Source organism: Rattus norvegicus, chromosome 2 (assembly GCF_036323735.1).
Source record: "Rattus norvegicus strain BN/NHsdMcwi chromosome 2, GRCr8, whole genome shotgun sequence".
Classification (NCBI taxonomy): Eukaryota; Metazoa; Chordata; class Mammalia; order Rodentia; family Muridae; genus Rattus; species Rattus norvegicus.
Window position 1 is genome coordinate 230,302,178 of NC_086020.1, and position 25,754 is coordinate 230,327,931.

At 43.8% G+C, this 25,754-nt stretch overlaps 1 protein-coding gene across 6 annotated transcripts in view; it reads right to left on the reverse strand.

The window, feature by feature from the left end:
• Rap1gds1 (Rap1 GTPase-GDP dissociation stimulator 1) overlaps window positions 1-16,378 on the reverse strand; it is a 144,843-nt gene extending 128,465 nt beyond the window's left edge. For 2 of the 6 annotated variants that reach the window (NM_001107728.2, NM_001415062.1), the window contains 1 exon segment: window positions 16,174-16,361. In NM_001107728.2, the coding sequence (NP_001101198.2) occupies window positions 16,174-16,177 (4 nt within the window). In that variant the 5' untranslated portion in view covers window positions 16,178-16,361. 6 annotated transcript variants of the gene reach the window in all.
• Between the last annotated feature and the right edge of the window lie 9,376 nt (window positions 16,379-25,754).

A 25,754-nucleotide genomic window follows, 5' to 3' on the forward strand; every position in this document is an offset into this window, starting at 1 on the left:
ACTGAACTGCCGATTTTCCAGATAACATAGATGGGAGTTGCTCCAAAGAACCTTTCTAAACAGGTCCACTTCCCTGCATCCTTTCTTTTCCATTACCTCTGGTAGGTGGTGGGCTACAAGGGAAGTTAAAACACTTAAGGAACCATCATTAAAAATAAGGCTTGACAAAATAAAAGTTACAGCAATAGATCCTGACAGCCTGACATTACTTTTCTCACCACCTTTACCTACATCTGGCTACAAATTATGATGTAAATTGCCTTGACTAAGAAATATTTTTCTTGTGACTTCAATCACAGTGGAGTTGCTTCTCTTGTTATTTCAGAAAACTGGTACAAAAGGTTCTTCACAATTTTCTTACAAAACACATTCTGAGAGCAGTGTTCCTCTCCTTCTTAGTCATGCTGAGGGCTTTGAGGTCAAGCTACTCTCTATGTAAGTGCTCCACCACTGAGCTACAACCCATCCAGAAAGCACCAGTCTATTTCAGTTTGAAGGAAAAATACTGCTTCCCAGTCATGTCTAAGTTGAGGGCCAACAGTGTCCCCCATCCTCATGATGTCAACACTAAACTTTAATTCGTGAGAGCAGGGCAGTTAAATTTTATTCCACACACAGCAAAAGAGTTCGAGAACCATTTCCTGTCTCACAGCCGTCAGATATGGTTTTAGCATCCAGCATGATACAAATTACAAATTAATAACTATCTTTTGTACTTAATCACAGAGCAAGTCACGGAATGATCCAGGCTCAATGCTTTAAGAACCGAACAAGAAAAATACTACTGGGCTAATATCTTCCTCACAGCCTTATAAATGGAAAGATTTACTATACTTCCATATCAAATAGTGGCCAAGACTATATTATAAGGCACTGAAGAAAAATCAATGCAGATAAAAGAACAAAGCTTCACGGCATGTGAAAATGTTTAAAAAGAAAGCTAAGAATCATACTGGGACAATGTTAGTGGGCTGTAACATGCCATGTCCGGGCTTCTGTGATTGCTGCCATGACCTGTGCACAGGAGAGAAGTTCTAGATGCAAGACAGAAGAGATACACTTCCAAACTATAAACTGTTAAGCTAGCTTTCACAACATAGAGGTGTAAACACACACACACACACACACACACACACACACACACACACACACACACACACACACACACAAATAATAACCACTTAAACGTATCCGCCCTGCTACAGTTCCTTACACCTAGAATGCTTGTAAGGCCACTTACGGCCTCAATATGCCAGCATTCTTTCACAGGGATTCGGCCAGAACAATGTCTCAGTAGTTTACTCTATTATCTGTGCCCCTTCCAAGGCTCCATTTTGTTTCTTTACTCTCAGGGTCCACTTAGCTCCTCAAGTTAGCACAGAGGTTTTAGACTTAATGCTGAGGCTGAGAGCATCAACTCCTCCAGAATCAACTCAAGTGCCTGCTTAGGAAGCACTGTCGATTCCCGGTACTTAAGGTTCAGGTGTAATCGATATCCTACCTCCAAGCTCTGCCCAAGATTCTAGGATATGTCTGACGGCAAAGGAGAACCACAGACTAGATTCAGACGAACCCCTAAGTCTACATGAAAACGGAAGGCATGAGTGATTAAAACACTAAAACAAAAGAATAAAATCTTGACGACAGACTGTGTCAGGCATCAACTAACTCAGTCCCATTTCCTATGCAAGCTCACCTCACAGCCAGTGTCAAATGCCTGCGATCTGGGACCTTTACCACATCTTCCTCCTCTTCCTCCTCCTCTTTTCCTTCTCCTTCTCCTTTCCCTTCCTCCTCCTTCTGTGTAGTTCTGCACAGTAGAGCCCACAGCTCATCTCCGCGTCAGTGTGGAAAGAGTTCCCTGCTGTGCCCAGCACCACTTTAAGTAGACATGCTGGAGTCTCTGTCACCATTACACACGTGCCTTGGGTCCCTGCAGTGTGCTTCCCCAGCTTTAAGTTCCTCAAGTCCTGCTGCAAGTCCCTATGCACTCGCCCCAGCACTGCCATTTTCGTCATCGTTGTTCTTACAGGTTAGGTGACCGCAGACCAGCTTTGCCCTAGACAAACCCGAATGAACTGTAACTCAGAAGGCTGGCGACTCGGGGCACAGTCAGTGTTAGCCTATATGAGTGCTTAGTATATATAGGGCTCTGGGGCTGATCTCTTGACCCAAGAGAGTTTAGAATAATAAAACTGCCTATTTCATTGAAAAATCTTCTTTCCCCCTCCCTTGGATCCCCATTCTTGGGTCTATCTTACCCTTTAGAGTCCCCTGGTCTATCACTGCTCAATAATTTAACAGTAATTATTCTGTTTAATTTCCTGGGCGCTGAGCTGGAAAAACACCTCAGTGCCAATATTCTTTACCTCATAACATGAGGACATGAGCTCAGATTCGATGGACAAATGTGAGGCTGTTTGTATTTCTAATCCTTAAGCTGAGAGGCAGAGCCAAAAAGGTCTCAGAATTAATTGATGGCCAGTGGCTCTGGCCTAACTGGTGAATTCCAGACCAATGGGAGACCCTGTCTCAAAGCAGATGTACAATGTTTTTGAGCAAGATGCCAGAGAAGTCCAGTGACTTCTATAAGCACACATACACATATGCACTACTACACACACACACACACACACACACACACACACACACACACACACGGGGTGAGGATGGAGAACACCTAAAAAACGTATTGTGTGCAAGACATAATTTCCCTTAGACTCTGTGGCATTTCTGTATCATTATAATTATCTGAGCAAACAAACGGTAAAGTACAGTAAAAGTCTCCCATACCCCACAGCTGTCCAATACCCTCTTCTTTCTAGAGATTTGTCTTTAACTCTTTCTAAGGCAACACACAAGAGATGACTTCTTCTCAAGAGATTTATGTAATAGATAAGGGTGTGTGTGTGTGTGTGTGTGTGTGTGTGTGTGTGTGTGTGTGTGTAGACATTTATTGGCTGGGACCCTATACAATGTTCTGGAGTCCTAAGTTGAGAGTTTCTCTTCTGCAGTGCACTCTTCCACGATAATACCAGGTTCCTAATCACACCACCCAACTGAGATTTGGGCTTGAAGAGCAGCATTGAAAAGCTTGGAGCAGACGTTGGCAAACGACTTAGTGGGTGGGGCGCTTGCTGCTCTTCCAGTGGATCCTGGTTCAATTCCCCGCAACCACAGGATAGTTAACAACCATCTGTAACTCCAGTTCCAGGGATCTGACGTCCTTGACCTATGTGGGCACCAGACACCCGCGTGGTGAAGACATACACAGAAACACCCTATACACTAAAAAGTAAGTAAAATATGAAAAGAAGCTCTGAGCAATAAGCTATGTTTCCTGCTACAGTATACAGTATCTATGTATCTAGGTATGTGTGTGTCTGTCTCTCTCTCTCTCTCTCTCTCTCTCTCTCTCTCTCTCTCTCTCTCTCTCCTCTCACAAATACTTGGTTTTTATCTCCTGATTGGGCATGGACAGACACAATTCTAGAACTAGGCTTCTTGAGATGGGAACTGGGGAGCTGTGTGAGGAAGGACAGAAATGTTATATATATATAAGATGACTGATTAATTAAGAAGATAATCCCAAACTTGTTTCTTCCGATATGAACTAGATGACCAGCAATCACTCAACACAGCACTCGGTGCTAAAGACAGAAGAAAGATGAACACAACGCAGCCCTCCCCCACTTTTCACAGCACCAAGGCTACTTTTACTTTGGTGAGCGCTGCACTTGCCTATTCTGTTTATTCCCAGAAGCAACTAGTGTTAGCACTTCCCATGTGTCCTTCTAGAAATACTCTGTGCTCGTGTATGTAGTACGACACATACATGACTTCAAAACATAAGCAGCCCACATGTCAAAGATGACTACTGTTAATCCCCAGTAACTTCCTATCACTTTTGTGGAAGCTGGTGTTACTACTGAATGGAATAAAACTGTCGTCCAGTTACCGGGGCTTGCGAGGAAAACCCCCTATCAAGTTCTCTGCCTGTGAAGCTACAGAACTACACAGGAAGCGCTTATCTACTTCAATGACGGACTTTAGTACCAACCTGCTTCTGACGAGATGCTCCAATTATCATCGTTCCCTAAATCCCACCAAACTTACTGATGTGAAACAAAGCCACTGTGCTGTGCACGTAGAGTCCATGAACTAGGAATACCACATGTGCACATTGGGAACTGGTTCTCTCCCCAAGGTTCAGCCCTTCTGTGTTGAGTCCTAGAGACCAGGAGTGACTCTGAAGTGCCCCAAAGCTGGATTGGGGCGTCCTGTCAACCATGCACTGGTTCACTCACTAGGGGTCTGATGACTGGCCGGGAAGAGCCTGAGCCCTGAACTGTGTGCCTAGGACCCGACACTAGCACTCCTCCTGAAAGCTTCACTTCCCGCCTCCATGGCAGCCTTGAAGGGCTCCGACTCCTCGGGCTTTCAGACAGAGCACTGCTGCAGCGAACAAGCAGCTTTAACGTTTTCATCACTCAGGACAAGAAAGTCATACAATATCACCACTTCCACTGAACTCTGCGCTCTGCTGGTTAAAAACAAATCCTAGGTGTATCCAGACAAGGAGCTCCCGAGAAGATGGCAAGCTATAACTGGTTCTGCAGAGCAAGAAATTATGGCCATCTCCGAAAAATATAATCTGCTATCATAACAATGTCCACTACAAGGTTCTCTAAGTACAGTAACCATGACTCTTAGTTGGTTTAAGTTCTGATTATAGTCTCGGTTTTAAAGATGGGCATTAACATTCACATGGGCGCTATCTTATGCAACACCCGAAACTCTTCAGGGAAGTAACTGTCAACAGAGTTGAATTCAGAAGCTGAATAAATCTGCCTAGAATAAGTACCAACTCAGGGCTGGAGAGATGGCTCAGTGGTTAGGAGCACTGGCTGTTTTTAATCAAAGGATCCAGGGTCAATTCCCAGCACTCATATGGTAGCTCACAAAAGCTCTGTAACTCCAGTTCCAGGGGGAACCAACACCCTCACACACATATACATGCAGGCAGAATACCAATGTGCATAAAATAAAAATAAATTAATTTTGGGGGCTGGAGAGATGGCTCAGCAATTAAGAGCACTGACTGCTCTTCCCAAGGTCCTGAGTTCAATTCCCAGCAACCACATGGTGACTCACAACCATCTGTAATGGGATCTGGTGCCCTCTTCTGGTGTGTCTAAAGACAGCTACAGTGTACTTATATACATAAAATAAATCTTAAAAAAAAAAAAAAGAATATGTACCAACCAGGGGATGAATCAAAGTTCTGGCCTTTCTTCTGCCCAGCCAGTTAGCACCTTGTGCAGTAAACTCGTTCTGTGCGGATTAGAGCTGTGGAGAGCTATGTTGCTTTTTGTAGACGGACGATCCTCAAGAAGGGAAATTTCCAACCAAATTAACCAGTTGTACTAGGTAGCAGCTATCTACATGTCTGATTATATAATTAAAAACAAAACAAACAGTGAACTATGGCAGGGACAGTCTCTGCCACAGTATCCAAATAATGAAATACTTTAACAGGTATTTAATTCATAAAGGAAATAAATTCAAGGAAAGAAGTCCAGATCTTCACAGTGAGTACTGTGCTGAATTGCGATCTGTCACTCTCTCCGTCATTGTGTCTGTGTTTCCTCCAAGGGTTCAGTTAGGATCTTCTCTGTTTCTATGATCCATTTCCTTTACGTTATTCTTATCTACAGTTAAGAGTTTAAGCTTTTCCAAAAGTGACCCGTGACTGCCTGGTCCACCTGTTTTGCAGCTTTCTAGTGTAACAGCTACTGTGCTGATCTTGTCTTGCTTCTGACTTGATGACAGCACCTCCATCCACAAACCATGTGAAAGCCAGAAGCACTTCTTTTTTTTTTTTCCTATAAAATCTATCATTTTATTTATTTATTTATTTTCCTCCATCTTTATTAACTTGAGTATTTCTTATTTACATTTTGATTGTTATTCCCCTTCCAGGCCAACATCTCCCTAACCCCTACCCTTCCCCTAGTATATGGGTGTTCCCCTTCCCATCCTCCCCCCATTGCCGCCTTCCCCCCATAGTCTAGTTCACTGGGGGTTCAGTCTTAGCAGGACCCAGGGCTTCCCCTTCCACTGGTGCTCTTACTAGGATATTCATTGCTACCTATGGGGTCAGAGTCCAGGGTCAGTCCATGTATAGTCTTTAGGTAGTGGCTTAGTCCCTGGAAGCTCTGGTTGCTTGGCATTGTTGTACATATGGGGTCTCAAGCCCCTTCAGCTCTCTCAGTCCTCTCTCTGATTCCAGAAGCACACCTTAATGGACTGGTGTGATTCCTTCTTGCAGCTTAACACTGTAACCTTTCCAAACACGAATCTTTGCAGGTAAAAGGAAATTAATCAGCTCACATGAAATTCGACATTTGTCCTAATTACATTTCAAACCAAACCTATTTCTCAATTTTATGAAGTCGGCTGGCACTCCCATTCCTGTGAGGCATACATTCATCAACTGTGCTTTGCTTATAATGATCGGTACCAAACACTTAGTGAATCTTGACACAGGAATGTTTTTCAAGACTTACAGCAAATAGCTTTTCCAACCTGACAAAGGTCTTACTTTCAGACTAACTAAGACAGCATACATACCTCACAGCTTTCAAAACAACAATTTGAAAAAGTACCATGAATTGTTTGCTTTGTTCTATTAAAAAAAAAATCCCAGCACAAATGAAGACAACTCAGTAGTTATTTGAGATTATTTTACATAATTTTATAAGTCCTTTCTGTAACTTAAAAATAAAAGTAATATGACCATATTATTGCTTTTGTAGTTCTTGTACAGATAACAATTTTATGTTGCCTTGCATGTTAGTGAATGCTTTCTAAGATATACTAATAGTCCTATTAGATTATATATAATAAAATATCTAATAGCACTCTGATGATTCCATTATTTTCCCAAGAAAGTAAAATTAATCTCAAAAGCCAAAAATAAAGGAGGACAACAGCAGCAATTGGTCTGCCGTAACACAGTTCTCATTAGGCACTTGAGCTTGGAGGTCCTGTCTTATAATGGGTCATAGCTTTTCTAGTCAAAAGTGGTTGGATGTTTTAGGCCCTAGATAAAATAGGTACATAAAGAATTTAATAAAGATGGAAAAAAATGCCAACCAACCAGAGCTTCCAGGGACTAAACCACTACCAAAAGACTATACATGGACTGACCCTGGGCTCCAACCTCATATGCAGCACAGAATAGCCTTTTTGGGGCACCAGTGGAAGTGGAAGCCCTCGGTCCTGCCTAGGTTGGACCCCCAGTGCCGGGGAATATGGGGGGCAATAAGGGGGATGTATGGGTGATACCCATATGCAGGAGGGGGAGGGAAGTGAATTGGGGCTTATGGACAGGAAAATGGGAAGGGGATTAACGTTTGAAATGTAAGTAAAGAAATTATTTAATAAAAAATTTTAAAAAAAGGAAAAAAAGAATTCAAGTAGTTTGTCAAAGGCTATACTATAGATGTCATTCTTTAAGATTTACTTTATGTGCATGTTTTGCCTACATGAACACACGTGTACCATGTGCACACCTGGTGTCCACACAAGTAGAAAATATCAATGGATCCCCTACACCTGCAGTTACCGCATGCTGGGAGCTACCGCATGGCTGCCGGGAACGAGACCAGGTCTCCTCCAACAGCGGCAGGGTTCTTAACCACTGAGTCTTCTCTTCAACCTCTACACTACCGTATAGGGAAAACGCTGAAAATAAATCGACTCTGTTTGTCTGTTAGTTCCTAATTCATTCTAGCCAACTGAAAACTCAGCTGAACTGTGTTTTACAATGACAGCAGGTAAGTATGTTACTGACTAGCTGTATGATTTGATTTCATAGCCTCTTTAAACTTAGAACGTATTTATTTTCAAAATGTGGCAAGTTCAACCATACTCCACTTTAATGAGATCAAGTCTTTCGTAATTTAGAAACAATAACAGAAATCCAGATGTGCTGTGACGTCAGGTACCTTTCTGAGCAAACCCTGAATCAAGAGTCAGCTCTGCAGGGTATAAGTTAGGTTGGGGAGTTCACAGTTTTACATTAATTCAGTTCGTTCAAGGAATCCACGATGCTAGACTTTGATGACATGCGTGTGTGCCCTGCCTTACTGAGGGGTTTTTCCACTCAATACTAATCGGTTTTGTCAGTAGAAATGCAGGCCCAATGGAGCCTCACTTTTGGACTATTTAAGAAGTCAACATTTCGTTTTGACCAGCGTGTCAAATCTAGTTTACACACAGACCTCAATTTATATATATATTTTAACATTAGGATGTTACAAAAGAAATATGTGCCGTGGACAAGTGAATTTTGATCTGTTCCCATACTCATGAACCTTAGTACAATATTCATCCTCAGTACCATGGATCTAAAACTAAACCAAGAGATAGTTTATGGTCACTCAATGGTTGGCAAATCATTATTACATGTTATACCCTAACACCACTGTAGCTTTACTAGAATAATACAGAATACTCTTGGCATCCACCGCACTCTAAGGACACCGCTCACAGGACAGCAATCATCCAAACGATGAAACAGATAACAGAATATCTTGTCACAGCAGAATTTCTTCAAGAAAATAAAGACGCAGAGATGCAAACCAGGTAAGTTTCTAAATGGCATACTTCTTCTGCAGGCAAGAAAAATCACTTAGCCGTGATGAGTTAATTATATTTGACTGCAACACAGCCAAATCTCAAGTTTATTTAAGAATCGATAGCTCTTTAGGGTCTGGGGAGGTGCTGTATGGCGGCTTTTTCCCTAGACATAACAGCATTCCATCTTGGGCTTTGCCCCTGGTAGCTATGGTAACCAAAGCAAAATAATACAGTAGCCAGCTCTATGGTACTAATAATGGTCCTAGAGTTATTGGGACTCCCTAGGGAGTGGATGAAGCCAGGGAGAGACAGGGGACCCTCACCTTGCGGTTCACCATCCAGCCTCCCAACTCCAAGTGACAGGAATTAGAGGCGTAACTGAAAGTAAGCGTCCACGTTGTGGCCACCCTAAAAGGGTTGGACCTGGCAGCTCTGTGGGGATGGGAAGGTCACGCATGCTCCCATAAGCAAGCCCCCAGTCGGAAAGCCCTACCAACTCCCTGGTTTCATCAGGTTGGATTTGGTTGAATCACACTGTGGTCTGTCCTGGATATCTATCTGGGGTAACCAGAGGTTCCTTTTTGTCTCCCAAGAAAAGCACAACAAGAAACACCTCAGTTGGCAAAGCGCTTGCTGGGCAAGACTGAGAACTTAAAACACTCAGGGCGTGGAGCAGGTGCCTGTAATACAGTCTACCAACAGGCAATGGGAGACAATAGCAATCTTTCCCCTGGTTCGTAAGTCACCTCTTTTTCACTTGTTGGTTTTGTGTTTGTTTGCTTGGTTTGTTTTCAAGAAGTCAATTCCGAAATGCTACAAAGAACAATGATTAGAAAGAGTATTTTTGGAGATAGGGAGACAAACTTTGGAGCAGAGACTGAAGGGAGGGCCATTCAAAGCCTGCCCCACTTGGGGATCCAGCCCATATACATACAGTCACCAAACCCAGACAATATTGCTGATGCCAATAAGTGCTTGCTGACAGGGGACTGATAGAGCTGTCTCCTGAGAGGCTCTGCCAAAGCTTGACAAATACAGAGGCAGATGCTTGCAGCCACCCATTGAACTGAGAACAGGGTCCCCATTGGAGGAGTTAAAGGACTGAAGGAGCTGAAGGGGTTTGCAACCCCATAAGAACAACAATACCAACCACCCAGAGTTGCCAGTGACTAAACCACCATCTAAAGAGTACACAGGGACAGACCCATGGTTCCAGCTGCATATGTAGCAGAGGATGGCCTTGTTGGGCACCAATGGGAAGATTAGCCCCTGGTCCTGCCAAGGCTGGACCCCCCAATGTGTGTCAGGATGGGGAGGTGAGAAGGGAGTGGGTGGGGGAACACCCTCATAGAAGCGGGGGGGGGGGGGGGGAGGTTAGGAGGTAAGGGATTTAGGGACAGGAAACTGGGAAAGGGAAAAAATATTAGAAATGTAAATAAAAAATTCGATAAAAAAAAGTAAAGAAAAAAAAAAAGACCAGAGTATTTTCAAAGTTAAGAAAATGCTAATCTTGTATAACCTAAAGTGGTAACATATACAAGGAGCACAAAGAGGCTGACTTAACCAGCTTAGAAACTATGTTTTACAAACACACAATGTTTGAGGCTTACTGTTCTTCATTAGCAGGTTTTGGGGGAGAAAAGCATTTAATCCTTAAGTGTATCCCTTGTCTGTGCCACAAGTAGAAAACTTGACTTGCACTCACAGATTTAACCACCCCACGGTTGGCTCCGTCTATCCCTGTCAGAGCAGAAACTGAAAATCTGCCTTAATCTCAATCTGCCTTACCACACGGGAGCCTAGTGGGTTAGCATTTGTGGGTTATGGTTGATTAAAAAAAAAAAAAAATCAGGACACATGAGATGTTTTGAACTTAAAAAAAAAAAAAAGCTCACTACAAATAGCAAAGAAAGAATGAAAACAACTGACCCCCAAGCTGACCCCCCAGATTTCCCCACATATTTGATGTTCCTAATGCATCTCACCTTAATGTCAGTGGAAAACTCATACAAGAACTGTGTAGTACAATAATGTCATCTGGACAAATGAGAAGTACCAAGTGATCCATCTTGTTTAATTCTTGCTTTGTCGTCTGTTACACAAGATATCCATGAACACAGAAAACCTAACAGGTATATGTGCTGAGGTTCAGTCTGTTGCTATGTATTGGTCATACGGCTAAACACGGGCCCCCAAGGTCTGCTTGCCCCCAGGGATGTACGCCAATTGATGCTATGTAACCTTGCCTCCCGTTATCCCTTGTTGATCCAAGTTGATTGGTCAACAAGACTAACTACAGACTGTGGCTGGACAGAAGACAGGTAGGAGAGGCTTCCGTTCCAGGGTCTTGGGGTTAGAGGCAGAGACCACGAAGAAAGCAGAGAAGATGCCATGAGGAGACAGATAAGTGAGAACACGGCGGTGAAGGCCAGCCAGCTGAAGTAGGAGTGTTCCAGACGGAGCATGGCAAGTTCTATCCCGGGGTTCCTGACAGGGAAGTACACAAGGTAGCATAGAGGGCTGACACCTGCCCAGCTCATGTGCTTCTGAAGGCCTACTGTACTCATAAAGGCTTTACATCTTTCATTTGGGAACTAAATGATCGAAGGTAGAGTAGAAACCCCCAAATCATAGTTACTACAGTACGTACTTTTCAAGCTAAAACTTTTCAAGCTGCAGCCTTTCACAAGCGCACTGCAAGCTGAGTTTTCAACTGGAAGTAGTTCATCTGAATGCAGACTGGGAACTATGGAGAGCACAGAAGAATTCTTTAACGGCCCCCTATCCGAGAGATAGGCTCATTGAGAACAGAGGCGCACAGAACCCTGGACTTAACCCTCAACATATCCAAAACAAGGAAGAAAGTAGAGGTACCCAGCAATCCGTATGTGAAGAACTTCAAAGACAAAAATCATAAATTTTCATTAGAGCTCTGCACTGATTGTAATCCAATCTGATAATCCAACCAGGCCAGTTAGAACCAGAACTGAGTGTCATGTGATCCTTCGAAACAATATGGGCTGCACAAACTGTCCAATCAATGCTACTGTGTTTTGAATTCAACCAAAGGTTTGCAGCTGTTTGCTTTCTCCCGTCATATATTTCTTTTGCTCTGTTTAAGAGTCTTGACTTTGCCTCCTGGCCTAAAAGTCTAAAATATTTACCATCTGGCCCTTTACAGACAAAGCCTGCCAACCTCTGCTGTGTGGAGGCGTTACTCCCATTACTCTCTCACCTGAGACTTGTCTTAACAAAGCAAACCCACTCAATCAGAACTGTGAGCTGCCCCAGTCATTTTTTTTTTTTTAAACAAGCTCTCCAAACGATTCCCATGCTAGCTGAAATTTGAAAGTGACGACTTTAAAGTCAAGATTTTTAGAACGTTTTATCCTCTTGGACACACTATTTCTCTGAATCAGTAAAATAGGGAGTTAAGAAGATTAAATTTTAAGTTCTATAAAGTGTAACATGATAACTGACACCCACAGTTGCTAATTTCTACCTCAGGGGTGTTCTGAAGACTTACGCTACTGGCCCATGAGGCATGTTTATTAACTTTTACAAAATCTGAGGCAGTTATTAAAACCATTATTAAAAATTAAATGATAAACATTTAGATAAGACATTAAAATGGGCATTTATATTATGCAAAGCATCACATTTTTTACTATATTTTATTATTATTTGTGTGCATGAAATCATTATTTCCATATGCTGAGCACACAATATAATCACTAAAATTAAATCTCAATTTAATTTTTATATATTAAGTTTAACTTTGAACTCCAATGAGTTTCAATTAATTTATCACATAGTGATGTCTAACAGTCTGGTAGATACAGAGTTGTAGTGTGTTTTTTGGTTTGGTTTTGGTGTGTGCGTGTCTGTCTGTTTATACAACAGGTATCTAGGTATCTCAAGTCGCTGTGAAAGGAAAAGAGGTAAAAATCATCAGAGGGCCTCTGAACTTTACAGATACAGCTAGTCATGGCTTGCAGATCACTTTATTAACATTCCTTTTATCACTATCCCCATCCCTGGCTTAATTCCAGGAATTCCTCAAGTAGCAATCCTGTATAAATAAATGCACTGAACCAATTCTGTTCCTCTGCAGTCTGAATACAGTCCCTATGTCAGCCTTGATACAGAGCTTCTTAAGACATTCATTTAACCAAAGCTAACAAACTGACTCGAACACTTAAACTGCTTTGCTAAGGAGAAAATGCCATTTGAGAACTAAGGAGAAACATCATACATAGAATGAATACAAGACATCTGAGATCCTGGGTACATTTCCAAACCTGAATTCAAATGTCATAAAATTTATAATCAAAACAGACTTTGGTTTAGATGATTTTGCTCTCTCTAAAACTAACATTAGACCAAAATCTCCATAACAGATACCACAGAGGTTTAAAAGAAAGAAAGAAAGAAAGAAAGAAAGAAAGAAAGAAAGAAAGAGACTATACTATCCTGTGACACAGACATAAGAAAAGGGAATGTCAAAGAAGTGTGAGTCACTATTGCAAAATTATCTTTATCATCAGAACAGCAACATTCTGCTCCATAAATACCTTTAATGGTTGGTTCCCTCAGCAAGTGCAAACTTCAGCCTGGCATTTCAGACCTACCACTATTTGGCGACTGCTAATGCTTTTCCACTTCTGTTTCCCACTGTTTCTGTATTTTTCTCTAGCTAAAAGGGGCTTTTTAGAAACTTTGCCAGCAAAGTCTTTAACCTTCCTGATCTATTTTCAATTTACGCCATCCCCCTCTTCCCAGCGGACAGTCTCATTTCTACTGTTTAGAAGCCTCACCGACCTTTGATTCACCTAACACTTCTCTAAAACCCCTGCATCTCCAGCACCTTTGCAATATATGCAAAGACACTTTGTATCATTTGCAGGTTTCTTCCTGTTGAATAAAGATTTTATGTTGCTGTTTGAGACAGGATAGTTTTTTAATCCAGCCAAGCAGCCTAGGGTGGCTTCAAACTCATCTATCCTCTTGACCCTCCTGCCTCAGCCTTTCCTCCAATGTGGTGAGAATACAGATGTGTGCCTTCACACCTGCAACTCACACTCCTATTTGTGGCTCGCATAGTTCTGAAGATTGTAAGAAACCTGAAGTGTGTCTGTCTCACTCATTCTCGCACCTCATAAGATGAATTTTTGATCAATATTGGCTTACAATAACATATACATGTAAAGTAATAGCTGGGATCTGCAAGGTTACACAGAAATTATCCTTCATTTTCTTATGGAGAAAAGCCATTGCCATAAAAATATCCTTTAATGGTTCCAGCTGGGGTCAAACGTGCATAAGGCCCTGGGGTTAGATACCCAAGATGTCAAAAAACAAAACAGACTACCTAAAATAAATAAAATGCACTTTATTTATTTCTTTAAAAGACAGTTAAAAAAGTAATTCCACACCATTAATTAGTATATCTTAGGAGCTGTCATAACTTCAGTGGCTCAGATATGAAATTATCTCCCAAGGTTTCAATGTTTTATTATTTTACATACCTCCTGATCATACAAAAACATCTTAATCATTGTAAATAGCATTATAGAAGGAAACCTCATACCTAAGGCTGTCTTCAAAACCCATACCCTGTGACAATGTAACTGTTTTTTATAACAAGACATTTCCTATACTGCCGTGTCTACCAATCCATGTATTTGTGCAGGGCCTACATTTTCAAGTTCAAGAGCTGGAAGTACATGGCAGTATGATGAAGAATTTGACCAAATTTTACTGAACACCTACTATGTGAAAACTCCTCCAAAAGACACAAAACAAGACAAATGTCATCTTCTTGAACATAAGGTTAAATGCACAAAACAACTAAACATATAAATTACTCCATCAGACATTATGTGTTATTTAAAACAAAACAAACAAAACTTCCAACAGGGTCCCCCAAGTGCTAACAGGCAGTATCATAAGAGTTTGAGAAGCTTCAAAATAAAATGGTTTGTATTTGGCTTTTTTTCTTTCTCTTTTAAAATCATCCAACAGCATTCAAGATTGGCAGGACTATTAATTAATCTAATCTGTCTTGGGTCTTTTTATTCCCTAATATGCCACAACGGATCTTGGATATCTCCCTCCACTGAAAAATCACTGATTCAACATTTTGAACGTTTAGTTAAAATGAGTTTCTAACTAAATCTCATCTTTAAAAAACACGCAGATTTTAATCTGTAATCTGGATTAGTAAAAGAATACCTTTTTTTTTTTTTTAAAGAAATGTTCCACTTAGAAGACAAACAAGTGAAAATAAAATTCAGGGGCATAGGTGGTTTGTTTTATTTGTTTCATTAAAATCACCCCATTCTCCCTCAACGGTCTCCTTCCTACTAAATGACAAAGATCTGACTCAAAGCTCAGAGCATTTGTTCTTCCGGGAAACGCCACCACATCATTTCTAGATTCAGATGCTTCCTTGAGGGTTCTGTATTGCCATGACCTAACTCTAAATGTTGAGCATTGTACTGACAGATGAAAGGACCACACTCATAAATAACTTTCCCAGAAGGAGTGGGCAAAGTCCGACTGGAGGGACGCTGAAGAAGCCAGTTTTTAAAAGGGGAAATTACGATAGACCGGAATAGAAGCAAACTGGGAAAGTGCACTGGGCCGGTGATCCAAGTTGTTACTATCAAAGGAAACTTTTCGCTCTTAATTACAGAAGAGAATGTATCCGGTGCTTTTGTAATTATGCACAGGTAGGCAGGATCTGAGGAAATTTTCACGTTCAAATATGAACAGTTTTCTAATAAACATTTGCATTGAAATATCCATTCTTTTAGGATTAACTATAAATACAATAGAACTAGAATCAGATTATGCAGATTTAGGCAGGGGCAGCTGGGCAGAATAACCAGCATGTAAATTCCTTAACAATGTGTTACAGGGTACAGTTTCCAGCCACAGTAGCCTAACCAGTGGAAATCGAGAAAACCGCTCGAGGAGCGGAACTGTGCACGCCGTAGTCTCCCAACACTAATTCAACAGCTAGCGGCTCCCGCCAGCCTCGCGCTGCCCATGGCGGCGGGCGAGTCGTCACCTCCACCTTGGAAGCTGTCTGCTCCGGCAGCACTCGCTGGCAATCGCCCTCCCAAACTACTTGCCGGCTCTCCCAGCACCGGCGCTGGCCGTCGCAGGCTGGGGAGGGAGCATTCGCGCCCACGGGAAGGAAGTTCCGCCAAGTGGTCCGGCTCGCCGTGGGACCGAGCCTGCAGCACCGCGGCCTCCCAGCCCCGGGGACGCCCCGCGCGGCCCGGCGCCGGCAGGAAGCGTGGAGGAGGGGAGGCGAGCGCCGAACCGGCCGCCGACCCCACCCCGTGCGCGACCCCGCCGGCCCGGCTGCCCTCGTGCGCCCGCGTTCCCCGGGGAGGGCCGCCGCCCGGCACCTCGCGGACGCGGGGACCCCGGCAACTTTGCAGGAGAAATGCATTGCCACCCTGCAGCACGCTGAGGGGAGAAAAATGTCAGGCGATGACGGCTGGCAGGACTCACCCATGTTCCTCCCACAGAGTGAGGACCGGCAGGGCGAGGCGAAGGGTTCGGGTGCGGGCGGCGCGGCTCGGCGACGTCCTCCCTCTACCTCCGCGTCTCCCGCAGCCAGGGAGGGACCCGCGGGGAGCGGCCGCCGGGGAGGAGCAGCGGCTGCGGCTGCGGGCGGCGCGGCCGCGGCGGAGACGAGCGGCGGGGGGCGGGGCGGGGCGGGGCGGGGCGGCCGGGCGCAGCCTGCGGCGGGCGTGGCTGCGAGCAAGGGAGCGAGCGAGCGAACGAACGTGCGGGGCGGGCGGGCGCGGAGGCGCGGAGCCGTCCTGAGGAGCGCCTTCCCGACGCGCGGCCGAGCGCCCCGCCCTCCCCGCCGAGCATGCTCAGTGCGCCCAACTCTGCCTCCTGCCCACGGCCGGTGAAGCTGAGCCCGCCCGGGACCGTGCGTCTGCGGACCCGAGCGGTGCAGGTTGGTGACTGTCGCCTGAGGGGCGGAGGCCAGGCTCAAGTCACTAAGCTGAAGGGCCAGAGCCCTCCCACCCCAGGGAGGGAAGTCTCAGCCAGCGTGTTTGGCACCGCACGCCCCAGGCGAGCACGTGCAGGGGCGGCGGAGCAGGAGGACCTAATTGTCCGCGGGCGTGTCCCCAGGGCGCATCAGGCTGTCCTCCGGGGCTGGCGGGAAAGCCGTTCGAGTGGACAGCGGCCGCAAGGTCACCCTCAGCGAGTGCTTGCCTAAAACCCTTTAACTGGGCAGCCGTCGGGGTAGACCCTCCTGGCTGTGTCCACCGCACTCCCGCTGTGCCACGGAAGAGAGAAGTGCCCAGATCATAAATATTGAAAGTCCACCTACGGGCCGGGGTAACAAGGTGGAGAATGAGCCACCCGGAGACTGTGGCCGAGATGCTCCCGTCACTGGCATCCTCGCCACCCGGCATGCTCGCGTGGCTCGGGGACCCGTGGCTTGGGGGGCACCAAGAGGAGGCAGTAAACCTGCACGTGTCCTGACCTCTTGTGTACTTGATTAGGACCTGGACTTTATCCCAGGGCTGTGGCCATCTGTAGGAAGAAGATAGCTGAAGCCAGGACTCCCCTTGCGGCTCTTACAGTCAGACGGGGGTGGGGGGTGGGGGGTGGGGGGGGTGTGGTGTGGGAGGGCCGTTTCTTCATCTGTGACTGTCACAGACCAGTATCTTAATATTGCACTCTCAGATCACAAGAGCCTCTTGATATGGTATGCACTGGGATTTTATGTGATTTTCTGAAATAAAAATGCAACATAATTAAAGACAGGTGTGATCTATTTACAGCAGCGCAAACATAGACATGATACCGAAGTTAGGCGCCTCGTTCTAGAAAGAAAAATACTCTTCCTATCTGCCCCAAAATCATCTTGCAGAAGCCTCTTAGGGCTGTAGTAACCCCACAAACAGGGTTCCAACAAGAAAATTACTGAAGTTCTGGAGGGTAGAAGACAAACCAGGGCACCTTCTGAGGGCATCTTTTAAGGTCCAGTAATTTCTTCGGCTTGTGGCAGTAAGACTCCAGCTTTCACATTTTCTCCCTATGTGCTTACGTGTCTAATGTCCCCTTCGTTATAAGGACACTGGTCGTGAAGATTGGGAAGGCCACTCCCAATCTTGACGCTGGTGTCTGCAACGACCTCATTTCTAAACAAGGCCACATTCTGTTATGTTAGGGATTTCAGCACGATGGCTGGGCTCAGTTCAGCCAGTAGGACCCCAAGTCTTACAAACAGACATGCGCCACATACCGTTTCTCTTTCCCCAGATGTTTGCAAAAGAGCAAGATAAGCCTGTCTATTACTTCACATGTTTGATCTCTCTTTCCTTAATTTTCCCAAATGTCTTCCACACTCTCCATTTCAAGTTGCTTTAAGTTTTCTGGTTACTTCCTTTGCTAATTATATAGATCACAATAATTTCAGGGTGTCTTCTAGCTTTCGTTTGCATATGTGAGTTGAAATTAGAAGAGCAACTGGGGGTTTGTCCTCGCTCCTGGCATTAGTTGAAGCATGATTTGTGCTCCTCTTGTGTCCACAAGCCAACACTTCAACTTGCTTACCACTTAAAGGCACAGAGCAGGTCAGTCATAGTGCTTATGTTGAACTCCAATACACTGGTAGGTACTGTGAGACTAGAGTGAGACTATTGGACTACACCCAATGGAATGCCTCTTGGTGTTTTGTTTTTGTTTTGGGGGTATGTTCTTGTTATATAGTCCTGGCTGGCCTGCTCACTCTGTAGCCCAAATGACCCCACAAACATCAGTTCTCCCGAGGCCTCTCAAATGATGGGATTAAGGAATGTGCCACCATACACAATTCTTCTCCTTTTACAGAAATATAACGACTTAAAAATATTTTTGTCTAAAACAGTGGTTCTCAATCTATGGGCCATGACCCCTGAGGGGGGGGGCATCAAATGACTCTTTTGCAGGGGTCACCTAAGACTATCAGAAAACACAAATATTTAATTTATGATTCATAACAGTAGTAAAACTATGAAGTAGCAACAAAATAATTTTACGGTTAGGGGGTCATCGCAACATTTGGAACTGTATTAATGGGTGGCAGTGTTAGGAAGGCTGAGAACCTCTGATTTAAAGGTTATCTGTATGAACCCTTCCATACCATCTCACCTAGACTGACACCCACTTTATATCCTCACCGCTATACTTAATTTTCTCTTTAATATTATCACTAGAATGTCATGCATTTTGCTCTTTAACGATCACATTTAAGCGTAAGTCCTGAAAGATAGTAATTTTTCCCTTTCCTTTTTTGCCATTAGATCACAAGTGCTGAGAACAGAGTTAACAGAGCAAATATTTGCATAAATAAAAGTCTTTCTGTCCTTCCCCCCTCCATGATGATTTTATCCTAAAAGAGAAGAACGGTGTTAAGAGCACTGGCTTCTCTTGCAGAGGACATGGTTCCCATTCCCAGCATCCTCATGGGGGCTCATCACCACCTGTAACTCTTGTTCCAGGGGATCTACTGCCCTCATCCGGCCTCCCTGGACACCATGCATTCACGTGGTACACAAGAGTACTCTGCAGCCAAACACCCATCCATATACATTAAAGAGGAAGACCAGTGTCCTGATTTTTCCTTGTAGGAATAAAAGACATGTAAAAAGTAAAGAAATAGACTTGGCACCTCAGAGTTAGAACAGTTATCTGTAGAAAGACTATCTTGTGTGTGTATGGATGCATCACCTGTCAATTTAAAAACCTATGGCCAATAGGAAAGGCTAGAATAGAAGGCAGGATATCCGGGAGGAAGAACGAATTCTGGTTTAGAGCCTGGTATTCACCCAGGAAGATGAAACGATATGGACCCATGGTACCTGAGCACAGCCACATGGCAGAATGTAGATTAAAATAAATGGACTAATTTGTTATAATCTAATAAGAGACAAGCCTAGCTATATGGCCAAGGCATCTGTAAATACATTTTGAGTGTGAGTCTGATTTCTGGGAGCGTGGGGAACCAGTCCTAAACTTCTACAGTTTAGGACTAAATATAAACTAATATAATATATATATACTAAATATAAAGACCACTTTGTATTATCCTGTTTAAACAATGGGTTCTCTACTGACTGAGTATTGTACCATGTTCACTCTTTGTGTTCCTAGACGTCCCTGTTCTCAAACAAGGCAAAACCAGAACAGTTGCTTACAACGCTAGTCACGATCACAAACAGAAAGATACTCCTTCAGTTACGAGGCCTCCCAGATGTCACTTCAATTCCCCCTACTGCAAGATAGGTAGTGGCAAGATGTGAGCAGGCCTGTTAGAAATGGAAGAGGAGGTTTGTAACGCACAATTTAGAGGCTCACAAATGCCCCCCATGAAATGTGTCCATAAGTTTCTTGTTCATTTGGATAACAAGTTCTTTTGAAAACTGACATGACTTGAGAAACGGCTTTTATTTGAGCGGAAAAGCAGCAAGGAAAATGTCTGTGAGAAAGACAGAACTTCACTCGGTAATGCCTACTAGAAGGTGGTTAAAACCCCTTAAAGGGATTTTTTTAAACATGCTGGGAGGGACCGTGCAAAGGGGAAGAGAAGAGAGAGGATGTCTTTACAGCAGTGGTACAGATCCAATTGCCTCTTCCTTACAGTGCTTGGAATATTGTTTGGAGGGAATCTCACTGGAGGAGTCAACTGAACTTTAGCACAATTAAACAGATGATTTCACAGGGAAGTTTTCTACCGGAACTGTTTCTTTTTAAAAGCCCTCGTTAGTCAAATTATGCTCATCCAGACTGAGCTACTGGGGTGTTTTAGCCTTAGTTTAGATCCTGCCCATTCACTGTTCTCTACGCCGTTTGAGCAGTAACACATTCCCGCGGAATATACATTTTCTTTTTCATGTTCTGTCAACTCAAACTAATGTGGATAGATTTCAAAAAAAAAAAAAAGTATGGACCTACATTTTGTGACAAGACTTAAGAAGTTCACCTGGTTAGGTGAGCATCTCTTGTAAACTCAGTGTTAATGTGTCTGTTGCTTTTCTCATCAATGTGATCAGGTACCTGAGAACAGCAGTTTAGGGGAGATAAGGGTTTGGGGGTTTTTTGTTTTGTTTTTTTGGCTTATATTTTAAGAAGGTACAGTATGTCGTGGCATTGGAGGCATGTTGGCAGGAGCTGAGGCAGTTAGGGACTTGTTTCTGCAGCTTGGAAGCTTAGTGATAGATTCTGATACTGAAGGACTCTTCTTCAGTCTAGGTCTCCAGACCATGGAATATGCCCCTCACAATCAGGCTGGCTCCTGCCACCTCAGTGAATCTAGAAACTCTCCTAGCAGGTCCCGAAGTTTGTTTCCATGGTGATTCTAAAACCCATCAAGATAACAATGCAAGAATCACAGGCTCGAATAACTGTAGGTATATATTATGCAAAGTGAGGGTAAGACCAGTCTATTTTAAAAGTCTCTTCCTGTTCAAAAACCTCCTAAGTCTGTGAATGCAAAACAGAAAGAAAAGAAACTAAAGATAACTTCATAAGAAGGTATTTAACGGAAGGGTAGAATTCTTCTTCGGGAAATGATGGGGCGAGGGGAATAATTTCATTCCAACCAGAGGCATCGCGACCCACAACACATATCACACTGATCAGACATGAAAAGAGTAGCTTGTGAGAAATGAGATTTGGAGTTCGGTTTGAGAGACCAACTTCGAAGGACCGAAGGAAACCAGACAGAAGAGTTTTAACTTGACAAAACTGAAAATAAGGAACCACTGAACGTTTCAGAAAAATAAATCAATAATGTGGTTAAAACTAGTGAGGGAAAAGCCAAGTAGCATCGTTGAGGTTGTACTGAGACTGTGTGTTCCGGTTTAGGAATTAAGTGCACAGGGTGAACACATCAAGCCTTGGTCCAAATAGGAACAAACAGTTACAAATATGGCACTGGGACTGCTATAGCAGGCTACTGTGGAGGAACTCTTAATGGATGGAATATTTAACTCTACCAGGGAAAATCCAGAAGGGGATACTCTTGAGTAGGCAGAAGCTATGGTGCACAGGTCTAGACACAGGACCTGAAGATGATTCTGTGGCTTCAGTGAAGCAAGCAATGGAGAGACCATGAGACAAAAGTAGAAAAGAGGACGCCAATCTTGTAGGGCCTTGGTAGCTAAGAGAGGGGATATTAACCTGAATGCAGCAGAGAGCCCCTGTCAGAGAGGTTTCTGTTATGGTTGTTGGTTGGTTGGTTGGGTTTTTTTTTTTACTTGTTTGTCTTTTGAGACAAAGTTTCCCTGTGTAGCCCAGGCTGTTCTGGAACTCACTCTGTAGACCAGCCTGACCTTGAACTCACAGAACTTCACCTGCCTTTACCTCCCAAGCTCTGGGATTAAAGGTCCCATGCACCACCATCCCAGGCATCCCAGAGAGTTTTTAAGTTTTGAAAATGTTGTTAAACTTATAGCCAAGTTACAGCTAAAAGGGAAATCCAAACAGGAAGTTGGGAGATTGTTGGGAAACCTAAAATGTTCTGAGTGAGGCTCCCCCCCTCAAGACTGAGGAAACTTTGAGGGAGACAGGACAGAAAGATTGTAAAAGCCAGAGTGGTGAATGATTTCAAGGAACAGTGTATTCTGAACATAGCAGGATAGACGCTCACATAAACTGACAGCGACTGTGACCACAAGCACTGCCTCAAAACAGACAAATCCCAGCAGAGGCAGGGGGATGGCATGCAGCCCCTCTACTACCTGAGGAGCATTTGGCACATGAAAGCTACTGGGAAAGGCAGAGTCAGCTTTCTTCTGTGAAACTTCTGTTGTACAGACTTTAGTCCATACTTAAGATTACTGGGCTTGACTTAAAGAAAAAAAGAAAAAGAACATAAATCAGTTCCACAGAGGTGGAGTGAACAGGAAGGAGCCAGGTGGTGAGAAAAGAGTGTTCAAAATGTATTGATCACAATACATTGTATTTAACTCTCAATGAATTAAAAATATTTTCTAAAAAAGGTCTCAAGACTTCTCAAGTCTCAAGCTGTGAAACAGGTAGCCTGCCACTTACAAAGAAATAATGAATAAATTTAAAATGAAAGAAGAAAGAAAGCCCCGTTGTCAGCTAGTGCAGAAGTTACACAGGATCGTTTGCAACCACTGCCTAAAAGCCACCATAGCTCATCAGGTGATTCAGAACAGAACGAGCTTACACACAGGGAGGAGAATTGCATGCTACAAAGTAAGGCTTTATGAAAAAAAAAATTACACACACACACACACACACACACACACACACACACACACACACACAGAGTTCAGGTGTGCAGAACTAAAAGCCAGTGATGTTAAAGAAAAATGGGCAGTCTTTGAAAGTGTTAAGAATTGTTTGATGGTTGATTAGAGGTCAAAAAAAGTCTTTTTAAATAATTTTTTTTACATTTATGCATTTATTTGTTGCCCTCTGTCCATGTCTGCATGGATGTGCACTTGTGCACATGCGTGCTACCGTATATGTCTAGAACTCTGAGAACAACTTCTTGGAGTTGGAATCTCTCTCCCAGGTGGGTTCCTGGGGCAGAACTCAAGCCTGAGTCTTGGCAGCGAGTGTCTCTACCCTTTGGACCATCTCACCAGCCTTAAGTAATAGTCATTTGAAGTAATGTGATAGGGAGAGCTTGTCGGGTGGAGAAGGGGGAGGGGAACAGGAAAGGAAGAGATGGGAAAAAGGGAAGAAAGGTGATTTATGGCTAAGGGGGAAAACTGTGAAGTTCCATTTAAATATAAGGAATATCAGTCCCATGGAGCTCGCTCTGCTGGAGGCAGCTTTTACCACTTAAAATGATCTCCACTCTCCGTCCTTCCCACACACATGTGCATACAGACTCACTAAAAACACTGCTTCAAAGACCCAGCTTTAACACTCTTGGGCACATACCCAAAAGATGTCCCACCAGGCCACAGGGGCACTTGTTCCACTCTGTTCATAGCAGCCTTATTTGTGATAGCCAGAAGCTGGAAACAACCCAGATGTCCCACAACAGAAGAATGAATACAGAAAATGTGGCTTGTTTACACAATGGAGTACTACTCAGCTGTTAAGAACGAGGACATCCTGAGTTTTGTAGGCAAATGGATGGAACTAGAAAATATCATCCCGGGTGAGGTAACTTGAACCCAAAAGGGCATGCATGGAATGTACTCACTAATAAGTGGATATTAGCCAAAATAACATACAGAATTTCCAGGATACAATCTACAGAACTCAAAAAGATCAACAAGCAGAAGGGCCCTTGGGAGGCAGAAGAAAGCAACCACAGGAAGAAGTGGGTACCTGGGTGGGAAAGGGGACAGAGGGGGAGGGGGAGAGCGGAACATGATCACATATTGGGTGGGGGAAATAAGACTGAAGCCTTGAGGGCCAGCGGAAAGAATGGAAATAGGTAACCTCAGGAGGTAGGGGGTGGAGGAACCCTCCAGAATATGGGATCAGAGACCTGGGAGATGAGAGACTCTTAGACCTCAATGGGGGGGACCTTAGATGAAATGCCCTACAGTGGGGAGAGGGAACTTGTAGAGGCCACCTCCAGAGGAAACACAGGACATCAAGTGGAGGGATGGGGTTGCCATCCCACAGTCAAAAACTCTGACCCATAATTCTTCCTGTCTGAAAGAACTGCAGGGATAAAAATGGAGAAGAACCTGAGGAAAAAAGGTCCAGTGACAGACCCAAAGAGGGATCCAGCTCAAGGGAAGGCCCCAAGACCTGACACTATTACTGATGCTATGGTGTGCTCACAAAAAAAGGGGTCAATCATGACTGTCCTCCTAAAGACCCAACAAGCAGCTGAAAGAGTCAGATGCAGATATGTGCATCCAGCCAATGGACAGAAACTGGTGACCCCTGTGGTTGAATTAGGGAAGAGCTAGAAGAAGCTGAGGAGGAAGGTGAACCTATAGGAAGACCAGCAGTCTCAACTAACCTGGACCCCTGAGATCGCCCAGACACTGAGCCACCAACCAGGCAACATACACCAGTTGATATGAGGCCCCCAACACGTATACAGCAGAGGACTGCCATGTCTGGCTCAGTCAGAGAAGATGCACCTAACTCTTGAGAGACTTGAGGCCCCAGGGAGTTTAGAGATCTGGTGGGGTGGGGGTTTGTGGGGGACAGATAGGGATATCCTTTTAGAGACAGGGAGGAAATATGGGATGTGGAACAGTCAGAAGGTGGACCGGGAAGGGGATAAAGTCTGGACTGCAAAAAAGATTAAAGAATAAATAAATTAAAACAAAAAACCAAAACCAAAAAACACTGCTTCAAATCTCAAAACTCCCCATTCTTTCTAACCTGGATTGGCTTAAAGGAAAACTGAGAAGTACTTTAGATGAGTTTTTGTTGCTCTTGTGATTATATATGTGTAAAACTAATTGTATAAATTTGGCATCTTACAGATATTCTAATTCAATCTTATCCAGTCCTTATCAAGTAATTCATCATACTTATGAACGTTCTGTAATAAACTCTGGCTCATTCTGGACCAAAAAAGCCTCATTAACCAGCTTGTCTATTTACTCACAGTTCAGTGATAATTGACTCCCATAATGATGACCCTGAAGGGCTACACACATTTGAAGTACTATGGACTATATAAAATCTGCTTAATGCCTCTGTAGTAGCTTTCTATGACTGCTGTAACAAATGACCCCACATTTAATGGCTTCGAATGACACAGATTTATTATAATACAGATATGGAAGTAAGATATCTAAAATGAATCCTCCTGGGGTAATCTCGAAAGCCAGGCATCGCTTTATTCCTTTGGGAGGTTCAAGGAGAGAATCTGTGGCCTTGTGTCTTGCAGCTTCTAGAGGCTACAGACATCCGTTGTGTCTGATTTCCAGCCAGCTTGCTCAAGCCCTCATCTGTCTCCACACCCGCCTCTCTTCAGCCTTCTTCCCTCCTTCCCTTATAAAGCCAATGTGATCCAATGGGTCACATTGGATCTCCTCTGACAATCCAGGGTGACCTTCCTATCCTACAATCTTAATGTAAGCACATCTTCAAGAATTCCTTTCATAAGGTATCATAGTCACAGG